Genomic DNA, 14,204 nt, shown 5'->3' with positions numbered 1-14,204 from the left:
TGAAAAAATCCCATTAGCCATGTATATTTCAAAATGTAAATTTCCAGAAGTCTTTTACATCAGAATTTCATTGCCTGGGCCTATTTCAGGGTTAAATGATAGGTAAAATAATAAATTATAAATCCTTTTAATATCTCTTAAAATATATAAAACGATAATAAAAAGGATTTCAGAAAATGTTCAAAAAACGTTGATCAGTTTGTGGAAATGACGATGTTCTCAATGTCTTTGTTTTGTCCACAAACCAAAATTATTCAGGGTTAGGGTTAGGGATTGATGTACAATCAACAATAAAATGCAACAAAGTAACAGTCCTTATTCCAATATGTAATTATTATATACTATTTCTTACATTGTGTTACAGGATTTTTTCTGTTGCCCACAGTAATTATATATATATATATATATATAAAAAACATAATCAATTCAAAACAAAAGCTGTACTAAAATCTGAATGCAGTTTGTTGAATTCCCTGAATCCTGACGTGTGTTTGTTTGTCTCCAATAACTCCCAGGATAAATCTCACAGTGCTCGTGGACATTGCACCCACTTCATGTTGACTCGAACGAGACAGCAGGCAGGACCCCCCCCCCATCTGCACTGTCATTCTTATCGCTTATATTTATTTATGAATGTGCATTTGCAAGACTTTTGTCGTGATTTTGACTCGATGCTCGGCTCTCGTCTTCAATCATTATTATTCATTCCTCATGATTAACCTGCGGCAACTGCACCATCACTATTCAAATTCAACAAGAAACAAGAAATCATCTTTTATAGCCAGTGCAGTATTTTCCTGTTACAGTCCCATAAATCTGCAGATGACTTGTGCAATAATTGCTATAATTATGAGTCACCTAAAGTCTTTTAACTAACTGGTTTAACAAGCCTGGAAAAACAAGATAGTTAATTCAAAGTAATAATAATAATTTTTGCTCCAAATATGAATACCAGCAGCTACTGAAGGTTATTCATATGCAAATGAATGACCTCCATTATCAGTCAACACGCACAGAAGTTTGACAATAAAAGAATAAAAGTACAAAACAAATATAGAAACATTGTATCTCCAACCAGATAAATACATCCACAAACACCAGAATAAACATAAATCAGATGGAATGATTCTTACCGGCATTTCTGATGTCGCGCACCAGAGAGTGGTTTTTACGCACACAGGCGCTGACAATCCAGCACTATAATATTGTTGTCTTTATTCATGTAAAGTGTGGTTAACATCCTCCAGTCAAGAAGAAAGTGGAGCGGCGGCGTCAGCAATGGTCCTCTCCTCCTCGCCTCCTCTCATCATTCTTTCCTCTGAAGCACACTGACATTCTCCCTCCACATCCTCTGTGATTCAGCCTCTCTCTCTCTCTCTCCTCTCTCTTATTCTTTGCATTGCTCAACCTCCAGCACTTCACTGCTGCCCTCTCTCCTCTGCTCTCTCTCCTCTCTCCTCCTCTCCTCTCAGTCATTATCGCATGCACATGCTCATCCCTGGAGCTTCAAGGTAAAGTCCACAGCAGCATTTTACTCCCACGCTTTCTTTCTTTTTTCTCTGTATGAATCCCCCACCCCCACCCCCACTCATCTTCATCCCCCTGGTTTCTCACACCTCTCACACGCGCGCACACACACGCACGCACGCACGCACACACACACACACACACACACACACACACACACACACACACACACACACACACACACACACACACACACACACACACACACACACACACATTCTTTTACTTGCTGCATACTGGGGACCTGGTTGCTGACAAAGTGAGGACCAGCATTTCCACTTTACAAATCAACAAAATTACAAATATCTACTTCATGAATGACATCTACAAAGAACTACTGGGGGCATTTTTTTTTTGTCCAACATTTGACAAAAACGTCATACTATACTATGTCGTCCAAAATTTGACCTAAAATTTTTGACAAAAAAGTTTTATATACATATTTACATACTTTACTATGTTGACCAAAATAAAAATAAAAAAATGTGACCAAAGATTTTTGGTCCAAAAATTGACAAAAACGTCAAACTATACTATGTCGTCCAAAATTTGACAAAAACGTCATACTATACTATGTTGACCAAAATTTCAAAAAAACGTCATACTTTACTATGTTGACCAAAATTTGACAAAAACGTCATACTATACTATGTTGGACCAAAATTTGACAAAAACGTCATACTATACTATGTTGGACCAAAATTTGACAAAAACGTCATTCTATACTATGTTGGACCAAAATTTGACAAAAACGTCATACTATACTATGTTGACCAAAATTTCAAAAGAAATGTGACCAAAAATGTTTGGTCTAAAATTTGACAAAAAAGGTCACACTATACTATGTCGTCCACATTTTTTTTTTACAAATTGAGTATAGCATGTTATAGCAACCTAAGGAAGTGAATTCATTGAAAACAAAGTGAGGACAGGCCAAAATGTCCTCACTCTGTAAAAATGACCTCACTTTGTTGGTTAAAAACCCTCACTGGTCCTCAGTATGCCGCAAGTACTAGAACACACACACACACACACACACACACACACACACACACACACACACACACACACACACACACACACACACATACATAGAGACAGAGGTGACTCTCACATTAAATGACATCCATCCTCTCTGCCCACTGATGACTTAATCCAGCTTTCACAGCTTTGACCATGTCACAGGTCACAGGTCACGTTCTCTTCCTCGGGCAGAGGCAGCGGCGACTGTGGCCCTCGTGTCAATCTCCCTTTCCCTCATATTCACTTGAAAACACTGGTTAACCGTGTTTTCCCCTCGCCTTGACCCCCCAGTTGAATGTCAAACTGAAATCAAAGCTCATAAAAAAAAAAAATACTGACTCTTGCTGCGGAGAATTTCAAACATGAATCTAATCACAAATTTTGAATGGAGGATGACATTTCAAAAGTGCGCTTATCAAATTCTTATCAAGACCATGAAGCCTGAGTAATGGCCAGGGTAAATGAAGTTATATTTTGGATACAAAGATACAAATATGACGTGGTTCGATATAAGTTTCAGCAACACTGGAAGTAAGAAACAGTAAGAATGTATTATAAACTGTAAAAATATGAAGATAACACAGGTTGTGCTGTGTAATATTCTGAAACTGAAATAAAAATAAAAACCACAGTTTAAACAAACGAAAACCTTCTAAAATTGTAACGAAAATGTGCTTCGTCTCTTTGTAAATTAGTTTAATAAATAATCCTTTTGGGTTCGTATGAAGTTTATTTATTTTTTGAACGGTTGTATTTTTCATTCATAATAAAAGTTAAGAATCAATGAATCAAGGCTCTGCAAGTTAAACATAACATGTGTTATTGTTAGTAGATGTGTCTCATGAGGGTTATTTATTATAATTTATTAGATATTTGTTTTGTTTGTTTTTTACCTGACACACTGTACGATGCACATTTTGCACTTCTGTCCTTATCAACTTTTACAATGGCATCTTTTGCTGGGTTTTTAATGACACACATTACTTATTGTGACCTTTTTGAATCTCGAAGCTGGTAAACAAAAAAAATAACTCAAAATAAAATGAATAAAACATCAACTAAAACTTAACATTTACAAAAATAAAACTGTATTTATTTATTTATTTGTTTATTTATCTATTCAGTAAATGGTGATGCTGATTCTGAATTAGTTTCACCAATCATCTGAATCATCTAAAATCGTATACTGTGCATCAGGAATAAACACATCACACTTACATAATATGTGTGTATGTTGAGAAGTGGAGGTCAAGGTGCTTTGTAAGCCTGCCAAATAATAAAGAAAATAATAATTGCAGCACGTCTTTATTCTAGTAAAGGTCACTTCATACACTGGAGGATTCGACAGTGTGAGACCACTCAGAGATTTTCAGACCTCGCTGCAGCTGCAGCGTAACGTAACATAACCTTGCTTTTGCAGAGTGAGAGTGAGTGGAACTACAGCACAGTTCATTCACATGTCACATGTTTTTATGGCGCCAAATAGTTTGTCGCGAGCTCCAATTACATGACATGCTATATGATTCATATTCTGTACAACACTTTATGCAACACAAAGAATTTACCTGGATGAGGCACTACTTAAAGACTACTTAATAAAGGCTTAGTATATTATATATATATATATATATATATATATATATATATATGTATATATATATATATATATATACATATATATATATATATATATGTATATATATATATATAACACTTTAGATTAGGGAACACATATTCACCATTACCTAGGTGCTTACTAACATATATAATTAGCATACTAGCCCTTTATTAGTAATCATTAAGTATGTATTAACACCTTATTCTACCTCTATAACGACATAGATTTAGATTTTTTCCTACATAAGGTGTCAATACGTGCTTAATATTTACTAATAAAGGGCTAGTATGTGACTTATATGCATGTTAGTAAGCACCTAGTTAGTGGTGAATGTGTGTTCCCTAAGACAGAATAAGTTACTTCTTCTTGCCAAGGCTATTGCAGTTGGAATATTGTAATTTGCTCACTTTCCTGTGCCAAAGGCCATTGAGAAAATCTGTGTGTTTATCTTACAGTTATTTACAGTTGTTTACTTCATGTTGAAATAATGTATTAAAGCGGACCTAGACCGGAAGTTCCAATTAACGCTGTTTTTTAGTGTGTATCTGCGTCATTACCTTGTTTAAGAAGCCCTGAAGGTTCTAAACAAACATTTCAGCCACTGCTGAGAATGCTGTGTTTTATTGTAATCTCAGGCTCAGTGAGATCTCTGAAAAAACCCGGTCCGGTTACGTAAACACCGGTTCTCCGGTTCTCCGGCACATCCGGTTGCGTACATTGAATCGCAGAAGAAGAATAACGTCCGTTGTGGAGGTGTTTCGAGAGCGACAGTGTCTTCTGACTCTGGGTCTGACTCTGGGTCAAAGTCATAAAAGGGACTGCGACGGGGAGTCGTGAAGAAGCTATTTTTAAACATTATTAAAACAATGTTTTGATAATGAGGAGCAGTGCATCCACCATTCCAGAGGGGGGAGCTGTGCTTCTGAGAGCGGGTGTGCTGAATATGTCACTTCCTGGTACTGGCCAATCACAAGACTCCGTCTTCTGGGTGAGAGAGTTGAGTCTCAAATCTCGCGGCTGGGAAACAGCGTCAGAAAAGAGGATTTCTATCAGCTCAGCAACAGCAACTAGGAGGTTTTTGACCATAAAAACAAGTTAATGTATGTAAGTAGACCTCCATAACTAACATATATGTGCAACAGGACCACTCTATGTGAGCTTTAACAGTTTAAAAAGAAGAAAAACAAAAAGTCATATTAAAAAAAACACACTGTAGTTGTGCATGAACACCAGATTTTGTGTTATATCTGAAATTTGAACAGTAAAACACATTTAAAATCACATTATGTGAGTCTGTCTCAATGTCCTATATGTTCTTTTCAACTCTCTCCTCTCTGGTGACAAAGATGCTGATTCTTCTGTTGCTTCCTGCGACATTACCGTAATAACCACGTGTTATTGCTTTTCAGCTGTGACTGATCTAATTAGATGTGCACTTGACTGAAATCATGAAATAAAAACGGAGCAGCTTTAATGATAACACCGGCACCGTGAAATGACTTCATACTCCTCCCCAGTGAAAGTCACTTTCAAGTCTTAAGATATGAACGTGAAATCCTGTCGTCAGGCGTGTTTCATGTGTTACGGAGTGACTACACACTGATAAAGTATTTATACTCTGCAGACGTGTCAGACATGCACAGCAAATCATTTTGTATCATCCATACACTTGCTCATTTGCACTGTTTATTTAAGACCATGTTCACTTACTTTGTCTTGCATCTAAAAATAATCTACTATTGGAAATTGTAGGGATATAAAAAATGTGTCTTGAAGATTTGCAGCATCTTGAAATAATCAATCAATCAATCAATCAATCTTTATTTATATAGCCCACAGTTTACAAAACATAGTTTGTCTCACGGGACTTCACAGGGTTGGTAACATCCTCTGTCCTTAGACCTTCGACCAGGGTAAGGAAAAACTACCAGGGAAAAAAAAAACCCTTGTAAAAGGGAAAAAGGGTAGAAACCTTAGGGAGAACCACAGGTGAGGGATCCACTCCCTGGACGGACAGACGTGCAGTAGATGTTACCCAAAACAAACAATACACAATGACAAGAATAAAAAGTGAAAAAAAATCTTTAAATGCCAGGATCATCTGGATCACTGGGTTTGTCACAGCCTGTAGTGAAGACTGTTGTGGTCAGAGACTTGAGGATGACGGAGTCCTCTTTCCTGTCCTGACCTCATGTCGTTCACTGGTGTCAGCAGAACTGTAAGAGATTAAAATCAGTTAGAGATGTGCTATATGTAGATTTATGTGCTACATCTCATGGGGGTACATCAGGTAAGTGGTGAGGGATGAAAAATCGAGGACGGGGTAGAGAAAGTGCGGCTCGTGCAAAGTCTGTGTGCTCATTTTAAGTGCATGATGGGAAATTCCCCCAGCAGTCTAAGCCTATGGCAGCATAAGATAGACTATTCTAATCAGGACATACCTGATCTAGCTTCGACTATAGGCTATGTTAAAAAGGTAGGTTTTCAGTCTCACCTTAAAGGCAGAGACCGAGTCAGACTGTCTGACTGAAAGCGGAAGTTGGTTCCACAGGAGAGGAGCCTGGTAGATAAATGTTCTACCACCGATTCTACTTCTAGTTATTTTAGGAATAACCAGTAGACCTGAGTTCAAGGAGCGCAGCGGTCTATTCGGCTGATATAAAGTGATTAAGTCACAAATGTAAGAAGGTGCCTGATTGTTCAGGGCCTTGTATGTAAGTAGAAGTATTTTAAAGTCGATTCTACTTTTCACTGGGAGCCAGTGAAGAGAAGCCAGGACAGGAGTTATATGGTCACGTCGTCTGGTTCGAGTCAGTATACGTGCTGCTGCGTTCTGGACAAGTTGAAGGCTTCTCAGGGACCTACTAGGACATCCAGACAGTAAGGAGTTACAGTAATCCAGCCTAGAGGTTATAAAGGCGTGGATAAGTTTCTCAGAGTCTTGTCTTGATATAATATTTCTAATTGTCTTGATGTTGCGAAGGTGGAAGAAGGCTGTTCTACATGTATGCTTAATATGTTCATCCAGCGATAAATCCTGGTCAAACAGGATACTAGGTTCCTTACTGTAGTGCAAGGGACTGGAGTGTTACTGCCTAGGTTTAGAGCTCCAAGTGCTGCTCTTATATCTTTTGGCCCAAGGACCATGACCTCAGTTTTTTCTGTGTTAAGCATCAGAAAATTACGAGTCATCCACGTCTGTATGTCTATGAGACAATCCTGGAGTTTAATAGATGGGTTTGGGTCGTCCGGTCGTGCAGATACATATAGCTGAGTGTCATCTGCATAACAATGAAAATCTATGTTGTGTTTCCTGATAATGTTGCCTAATGGCAGCATGTACAGGGTAAAAAGAATAGGTCCAAGCACAGAACCCTGAGGAACTCCGTAGTTAACCTTAGTGAATATGGAGGATTCCTCATTTACACTAACAAACTGAAATCTGTCCGATAAATAGGACTTGAACCAGACAAGTGCTGATCCTCTAATCCCAACGTCTTGTTCTAGTCTATGTAGCAGGATCTCATGATCTATAGTATCAAATGCTGCACTGAGATCCAACAGAACCAGTATAGAAGCCAGTCCTTTTTCAGAGGCCATAAGAATATCATCTTTTACTCTAAGTAGTGCAGTCTCTGTACTGTGGTGGGTTCTAAACCCAGACTGGAACTTTTCAAATACATTATTGCTACACAGGTGATCACACAACTGTGTGGCTGCAGCTTTTTCTAAAATCTTTGAAATAAAAGGAAGGTTTGAGATCGGTCTATAGTTACTCAGAATGCTGCTGTCGAGAGAAGGCTTTTTAAGTAATGGCTTAATTACTGCCATCTTAAAGGCCTTTGGGACACAGCCGCTCAGTAAAGACATATTTATTTGATTTAGTAAAATATTACCAACTTGTGGTAGAGCCTCTCTAAGGAGTCTAGCTGGTATAGGGTCCAACTGACATGTAGTTAGTTTAGAGGAGGAGACCAGTGAGGTCAGCTCCCGGAGGCTTATAGGAATAAAATGATTCAATACATGTAAAGCTGGAGCCGCAATTAAGTCTAGGCTCGCTGTACTAAACTGGTTGGTAATTCTATCTCTGATCGTTTCTATCTTATCGTTAAAAAATGTTATAAAGTCATTACTACTCAGCGATCGAGGGATCGATGGATTCGTTGTATCATGGCTCTCCGTCAGCCTGGCTACAGTGCTGAAAAGGAACCTGGGGTTGCTCTTATTTTTCTCTATTAACTCTGAGTAATAAGAAGTTCTTGCATGTCTAAGAGCTTTTTTATATATATCAAAACTGTTCTTCCACAAGACATAGTGACTGTCATTATGTGTGGAACGCCACGTTCTTTCTAACTTCCGTGTACTGAGCTTTAACGCTCGAGTTTGGGCTGTGTACCATGGGGCAGACTTGTCCCGGGTGATAACCTTTCTCTTAAGGAGCAACAGTGTTTAGAACTGTTTGCAAGGTTAAATTTGTGTTATCCACTATTCCATTAAGTTCCGTGGGAGTGATGTTTCTATAGTCATCCTCTGTGATAAAACATGGCTGGAGGGCAGACGAGAGCTGTTCAGTGAATTTTTCAACTGAACTGTCGGATAAACAGCGACTGTAATAATGCTGCTGTTTAGGATCAGTAACATTAGTAAGTACAACCTCAAATGAGATCAGACAATGGTCCGATATCAAAGGATTCTCATCAAATACTACCAAGTTACGTATGTCAATACCATACGTCAAGATAAGGTCAAGTGTGTGTCCATAATGATGTGTTGGTTTGTTAACCTGCTGCTTGAAGCCAATTGATTCAAGCAAAGCTTTAAAAGACGAGCCAAGACTATTATTGGCTACGTCCACATGAATATTAAAATCACCTACTATGATGATTTTATCTGAACAGAGAACTAAATCAGATAAAAAATCTGCAAAATCACTTAAAAAGTCGGAGTAGGAGTTCCGTGGTCGGTATACAACGATAAGCTGGAGTCTGTTATTCTGTTTAATACTTGAGTCTAACAGACTTAGAGTAAGGTGCTCAAATGATTCATAAGTACCCGTGGGTCGAGAGGTGAGCGAAAGTATACAGTCAGATATAGCTGCGACCCCTCCACCTCTGCCATTTCCTCTAGGGGTATGAACATTGGTGTGGGAAGGAGGCGTTGCTTCGTTTATAGATACATAATCATTCACTTGAAGCCATGTTTCTGTTAAGCAGAGCAAGTCAAAATCCTGTTCGTGTATCAGTTCATTCACAAGCAACGCTTTTGAGCGGAGAGAACGAATATTTAACAAACCACACTTAAAACTGTTCGTTCTCGGCTCGGAGAATGTCCTCGTGTTTATTCTAACGAGGTTACTATGAATGACTCCTCTCCTGTTTCTCCGTGACTGTCTAATGTATGGAGCCCTAGAGGCAAACACTGTGTTAATCCTAAATCTATGTTCATATATAGCTTTATCTTTATATATAGCATAGTCATTATCTATAGGGGGCGACTGAACGAGTGGAAGCACAGAGAAGCGTGTTAAACTGCAACTCTGTTTCCTGGTCCCGACTGCCAAATAATAATAATAAAAATAATAGAAAGTGTTAAAAAATGAAATATCTTACGGTGACAAACCTCTGTGATGTTTCTGTGACCTAAATAAACAGCAGCAACACTGGACTTTCCTCCCTGACTCCTGACTCACTGCTGCCGCTGCACATTAAACTATTTACTGCTGGGAACAGATGAAAATGTTCCGTTTGTTTTCACGGCTGAAAAAATCACCGCGTGTGACTCATTTTCTGTGATAACAGATCAAACAGCACATTTTGTACTACTACTACTTCTATTACTGCACGTTCATAAGAGATAAAACCTTACACATGCTGTGTGTCAGCAGTGTTTAGTAAAGTCTTTTTGTAACAAAGTGTCAGTCACTGTTGTGTTTTACAGAATTCTGAAACGTAGTGACTTGTGAAAAAAGAGTGAGGAAACACTTTACAGGGTCTCTGCAGGTTTCAACAAGTCAAATTTAAGACTTTTTAAGACTTTTTTAAGACCATAATGAATACAATTTAAGACCCATTTCAAATCCATACTGGCAAAAAAGTACAAAAGATATGAAGGAAAATTGGAGCCACAAATCGTTGAACTTGCAATTCGGCTTAGCGAGACTGAAGTTTATGCATGTTTTAAATAAAAGTAAAGTTAATAGATTTTTAAGACCTTTCAAAATTGTATTTAAGACCTTTTATGAGATTTTACGTTAAATTATTATTGGATTTAAGACTTTTTAAGACCCCGCGGATACCCTGCTTTAGATCAGGGAACACATATTCACCATTACCTAGGTGTCTACTAACATATATAAGTCGCATACTAGCCCTTTATTAGTAATCATTAAGCACGTGTTAACACCTTATTCTACATAACCTTATTCTACCTCTATTACAACATGAATAATAAGAGTTTTCCTACATAAGGTCTCAATACATGCTTAATATTTACTAATAAAGGGCTAGTATGCTTGTTAGTAAGAACCTAGTTACCGGTGAATGTGTGTTCCCTGATCTAAAGTGTTACCAAGAATGACTTTAATGCAAAACGTCAAATTATAATAAAACACAAGATCACACAAGTAAACTGTAACAAAAAAAAACCCACACAGAATTAACAAAATGTAATATTTAAACATAATGTGTTACAACAAGAACTCTCTTTCATTGACTTGCTGTGTTGTTTTCTACCATGTGACCTCGCTGACTGAGCTGTACACGCGCACATTTTATTTCACAATCCAGGAATAAACAATTGAGCAACAAGTGCCCGAGCAGCAAATATAAATAATCCCTCTGCAGCTCCGACAGAATACGACACTCACTCAAGATTATAACCCACGTCACTTCAGAAGATGAACAAAATGTGGTGAGTTTATAGATCCTTTTTTGTTGTTTATTATTATTAATAACTTTATAATTAACACCTGAACATGCTGTAAATATTTTAGCATCTTTTCAACTGAGCTTCTACAATAATAATAAAGATTAAAGCTGTCAAGGATATGAACCTGTTACACAAAATTATAATTTTAAAGTATATGTTAAATGCAGGTGTTATGATCACAGGTGCTGAAGTGTTTATGAGTCTAAGTGGAATATTTATGCAGCCATGTTTTTTTTTAGCTCATGTCAATAAAGGGCTGAATATGTGCATTTTTCTGATGCACAAAGGCACATGAGTCACTGTAAGATGAAGTGCCGCATCACACAATGTTACCTTAAAAACAAAAAAAATACAGAATTAATCTAATAAGTCTGGCCGATTTTCACCAGAAAAAGAAGAAGAGGTATCATAATTATGACCTTTTATCTCTGCTATCTACTTTTTATCTCATAATTTCAATTTCAATTTTTTTTTTTTTTAATCTCATAATTATGACTTTATAATCTCACATATATGACTTTAAAAGTATTTTTATCTCATCATTATGACCTTTTTATCTCATAATTTCTCATTTTTATCTCATAATTTCTACCTTTTAATCTCACAATTTCGACTCACTTATGCTTCCATAAATAACAAATACAGACAGAAAGGAAAAAAGTTTTTTTTTAAAAGTAAATGGGATAAAAATATGAACAAAACTTGATCCATAAATTGACTGTATGTACATTTAATGTTTATGACTCATGTGGCTTTTGTTGTTCGAAGGTTTTCTCTGGCCCTGCTCTGCCTGGCTGCACACACACACACACACACGGCTCTCGCTGAACAAAGGGTGAAAACATCTGTCTCAGGTAACAAACAAACAAACAAACAAACAAACACAAAGCTCTGTTTGGCTCTGACTCAGCTCTCATCCCTTTTACCATAAATACGCCATCAACGTTGGCTGATTATTACCTTTTATTACAAATTAGACATTTTTGTTCTCAGAAACTTGACAAATGTTGCAGTTAATATTTAGTTTGTACATATTTCTTTTTTCATTGAAAACACTGTTTACAAACAGTTATAACTATATCTTATATAAAATTGGGTAAATAAATGAAACAAAAGAAAATTGCCGTAAAAATGACCATAGAGAATCCCATATTAGTCCATGGGTAATTGGTTGTAAGCAATCCAAATAAAAGCCTATGATATGCAGTATACTTGTGTTTCTAAATCATTAAAATAGGAATGATATTTCAGCCTCCAGGTTAGCGTCACTGCGCTCCAGGCGAATGGTTGGGGGGACTCTGGCCCCTTATGTCCCTTGGCAGGCCATGGTCTACATTTCAGACAGTGTACTGGATGGTGGCTACGCAGGTGGTGCTCTCGTCTCTGACCGCTGGGTTCTGACGGCTGGCAGGAACCTTTTTGTCAGGAAGAGTCAACGAGACACTCGGGGCAAAGACCCCGTAACGCCTAAAGTGTACTTGGGAATCACAGGGCGGCAGGAAGCAAATGCATCCACAGAGGTCGCAGTAGAGAGGGTAAGAAAAAACAACTGTAAACGGTAACATTAAAGATAAACCTTGGATCAGGGCAGGTCAGATAATCAAGGATAGGACAGAGCACAGGAAGTACACACACCAGGAACAACACAACACAACGTTTTCTTTTCCAAAAAAGTTTTACTTTTTTTCCATAAAAGTTGTGGGTTTTTTAAAGGAAAAAATAAGAAAAAAGTTGGGTTTAAAAAAAAAAAATGTCAATTTTTAAACTGTTTTTATTTCATTTAAAACTTTTTTGGGGGGAAAAATTCTTGGGGAAAAAAATACTTTTTGGGGGAAAAAAATTCGTAAAAAAAATTCAAGAAACTTCTCTTGAAAAAAAGTCAGGAAAAAATAAAAACTTTTGGCAATCAGAGATGGTAGACTTAAGCCCATTCACGCAACAAGCCTCTGGTGGCCTCTGTTGGTCAAATTGGTAAGTGCAAGTGTGGAAGCACAAACAATCAGACAGACACTCCCACCGTGGGAAAAGAGCCTGAAATATTCCACAGTATAATGTACCAACATCCTCCTCCTTTTGTTCAATATAATACTTTCTATTACAATGTCTTGTCCATACAGCACAGCAGCCAGATTACAAACTCTAACCTTCCTCTCCTCTAGATTGTTCTCCATCCAGGCTTCCAGAATCATTCTGACTGGAACAACGATCTGGCTCTGATCCAGCTGAAGCAGCCTGTGGTTATGAGCAGTAAAGTGATGCCTATCCCTCTGCCTGAGAGAGGAAAAGACCTGGACAACACCGCGGAAAGGTTCGGGGCGATCGCCGGCTGGGGATGGGGCATTTACCTCACCCCTGCTGTATCACTCAAACACCTCATACTCCCTCTGGCCAGTCAGTCTGAATGTAAAGCAGAATATGAAGACGCCGCCTTCACACCCGATGTGGACGACAACATGTTCTGCACAGCGACGCTAAGACACGGGGAGAATGTTTGTTTCGGTGACGCGGGCGGAGCTCTGGCTGTCAAACACCCCGAAACTGGGGACGTTTACGCTGCAGGGATCCTCTCCTACGACAAAGCGTGCAGGTACAAGTACGGAGTCTACACCAAGATCTCCTCATATTTACCCTGGATTCACAGCGTCATCAGGGGGGACACAGACAAATCATTGGCTGTGCGCGCGGGTGCAATGTCCAAAATGTTCTCCTGGCAGCAGCTGTAGAGCTTCAGGCACTTTGTGCTTTTCAATTCTGGAGTCTTAAATGTAATGAAATGTTTGTAATTAAACTAAAGTTGACTGAAAATCAAGTGTGTGATCATTTGTGATATCTAATGCTGAGACCACAGACTGAAACCAACAGAAGACTCCTCTGTTCTTGTTCATGCCTTCCTCTCCCAGGGTTAGGGTTAGGGTTAGCCAGTGAATCACTGCATTTGCTTCATATCAGGTATAGGATTAATTACAAATAATAATGAAAAGTGTTGTAGAATCAATCTATAGACTATACTGTATGATCTTCACCAAAGGATTCTAAATCAAACAATATATTTTCCCCTGACCTGAATCAAACTCAAACCATCCAGCTTTGAGAATGTTTTTACAGTCCT

General features: G+C 38.1%; 1 protein-coding gene across 1 annotated transcript; it reads left to right on the top strand.

Annotated features, from left to right (window-relative positions):
* Positions 1–12,226: 12,226 nt before the first annotated feature.
* hp (haptoglobin) lies at positions 12,227–13,818 on the top strand (the record flags this gene model as incomplete). Its single annotated transcript, XM_083890851.1, has 3 exons — positions 12,227–12,258; positions 12,333–12,630; positions 13,255–13,818. 3 exons carry the CDS (start codon positions 12,227–12,229, stop codon positions 13,816–13,818), a joined length of 894 nt encoding a protein of 297 aa, XP_083746977.1.
* Positions 13,819–14,204: the final 386 nt, after the last annotated feature.

Source organism: Microchirus variegatus, assembly GCF_963457635.1.
Source record: "Microchirus variegatus genome assembly, chromosome: 6".
Lineage (NCBI taxonomy): Eukaryota > Metazoa > Chordata > Actinopteri > Pleuronectiformes > Soleidae > Microchirus > Microchirus variegatus.
The sequence above is the reverse complement of the archived record's forward strand: the minus strand, read 5'-3'. Positions and strand labels throughout refer to the sequence as shown.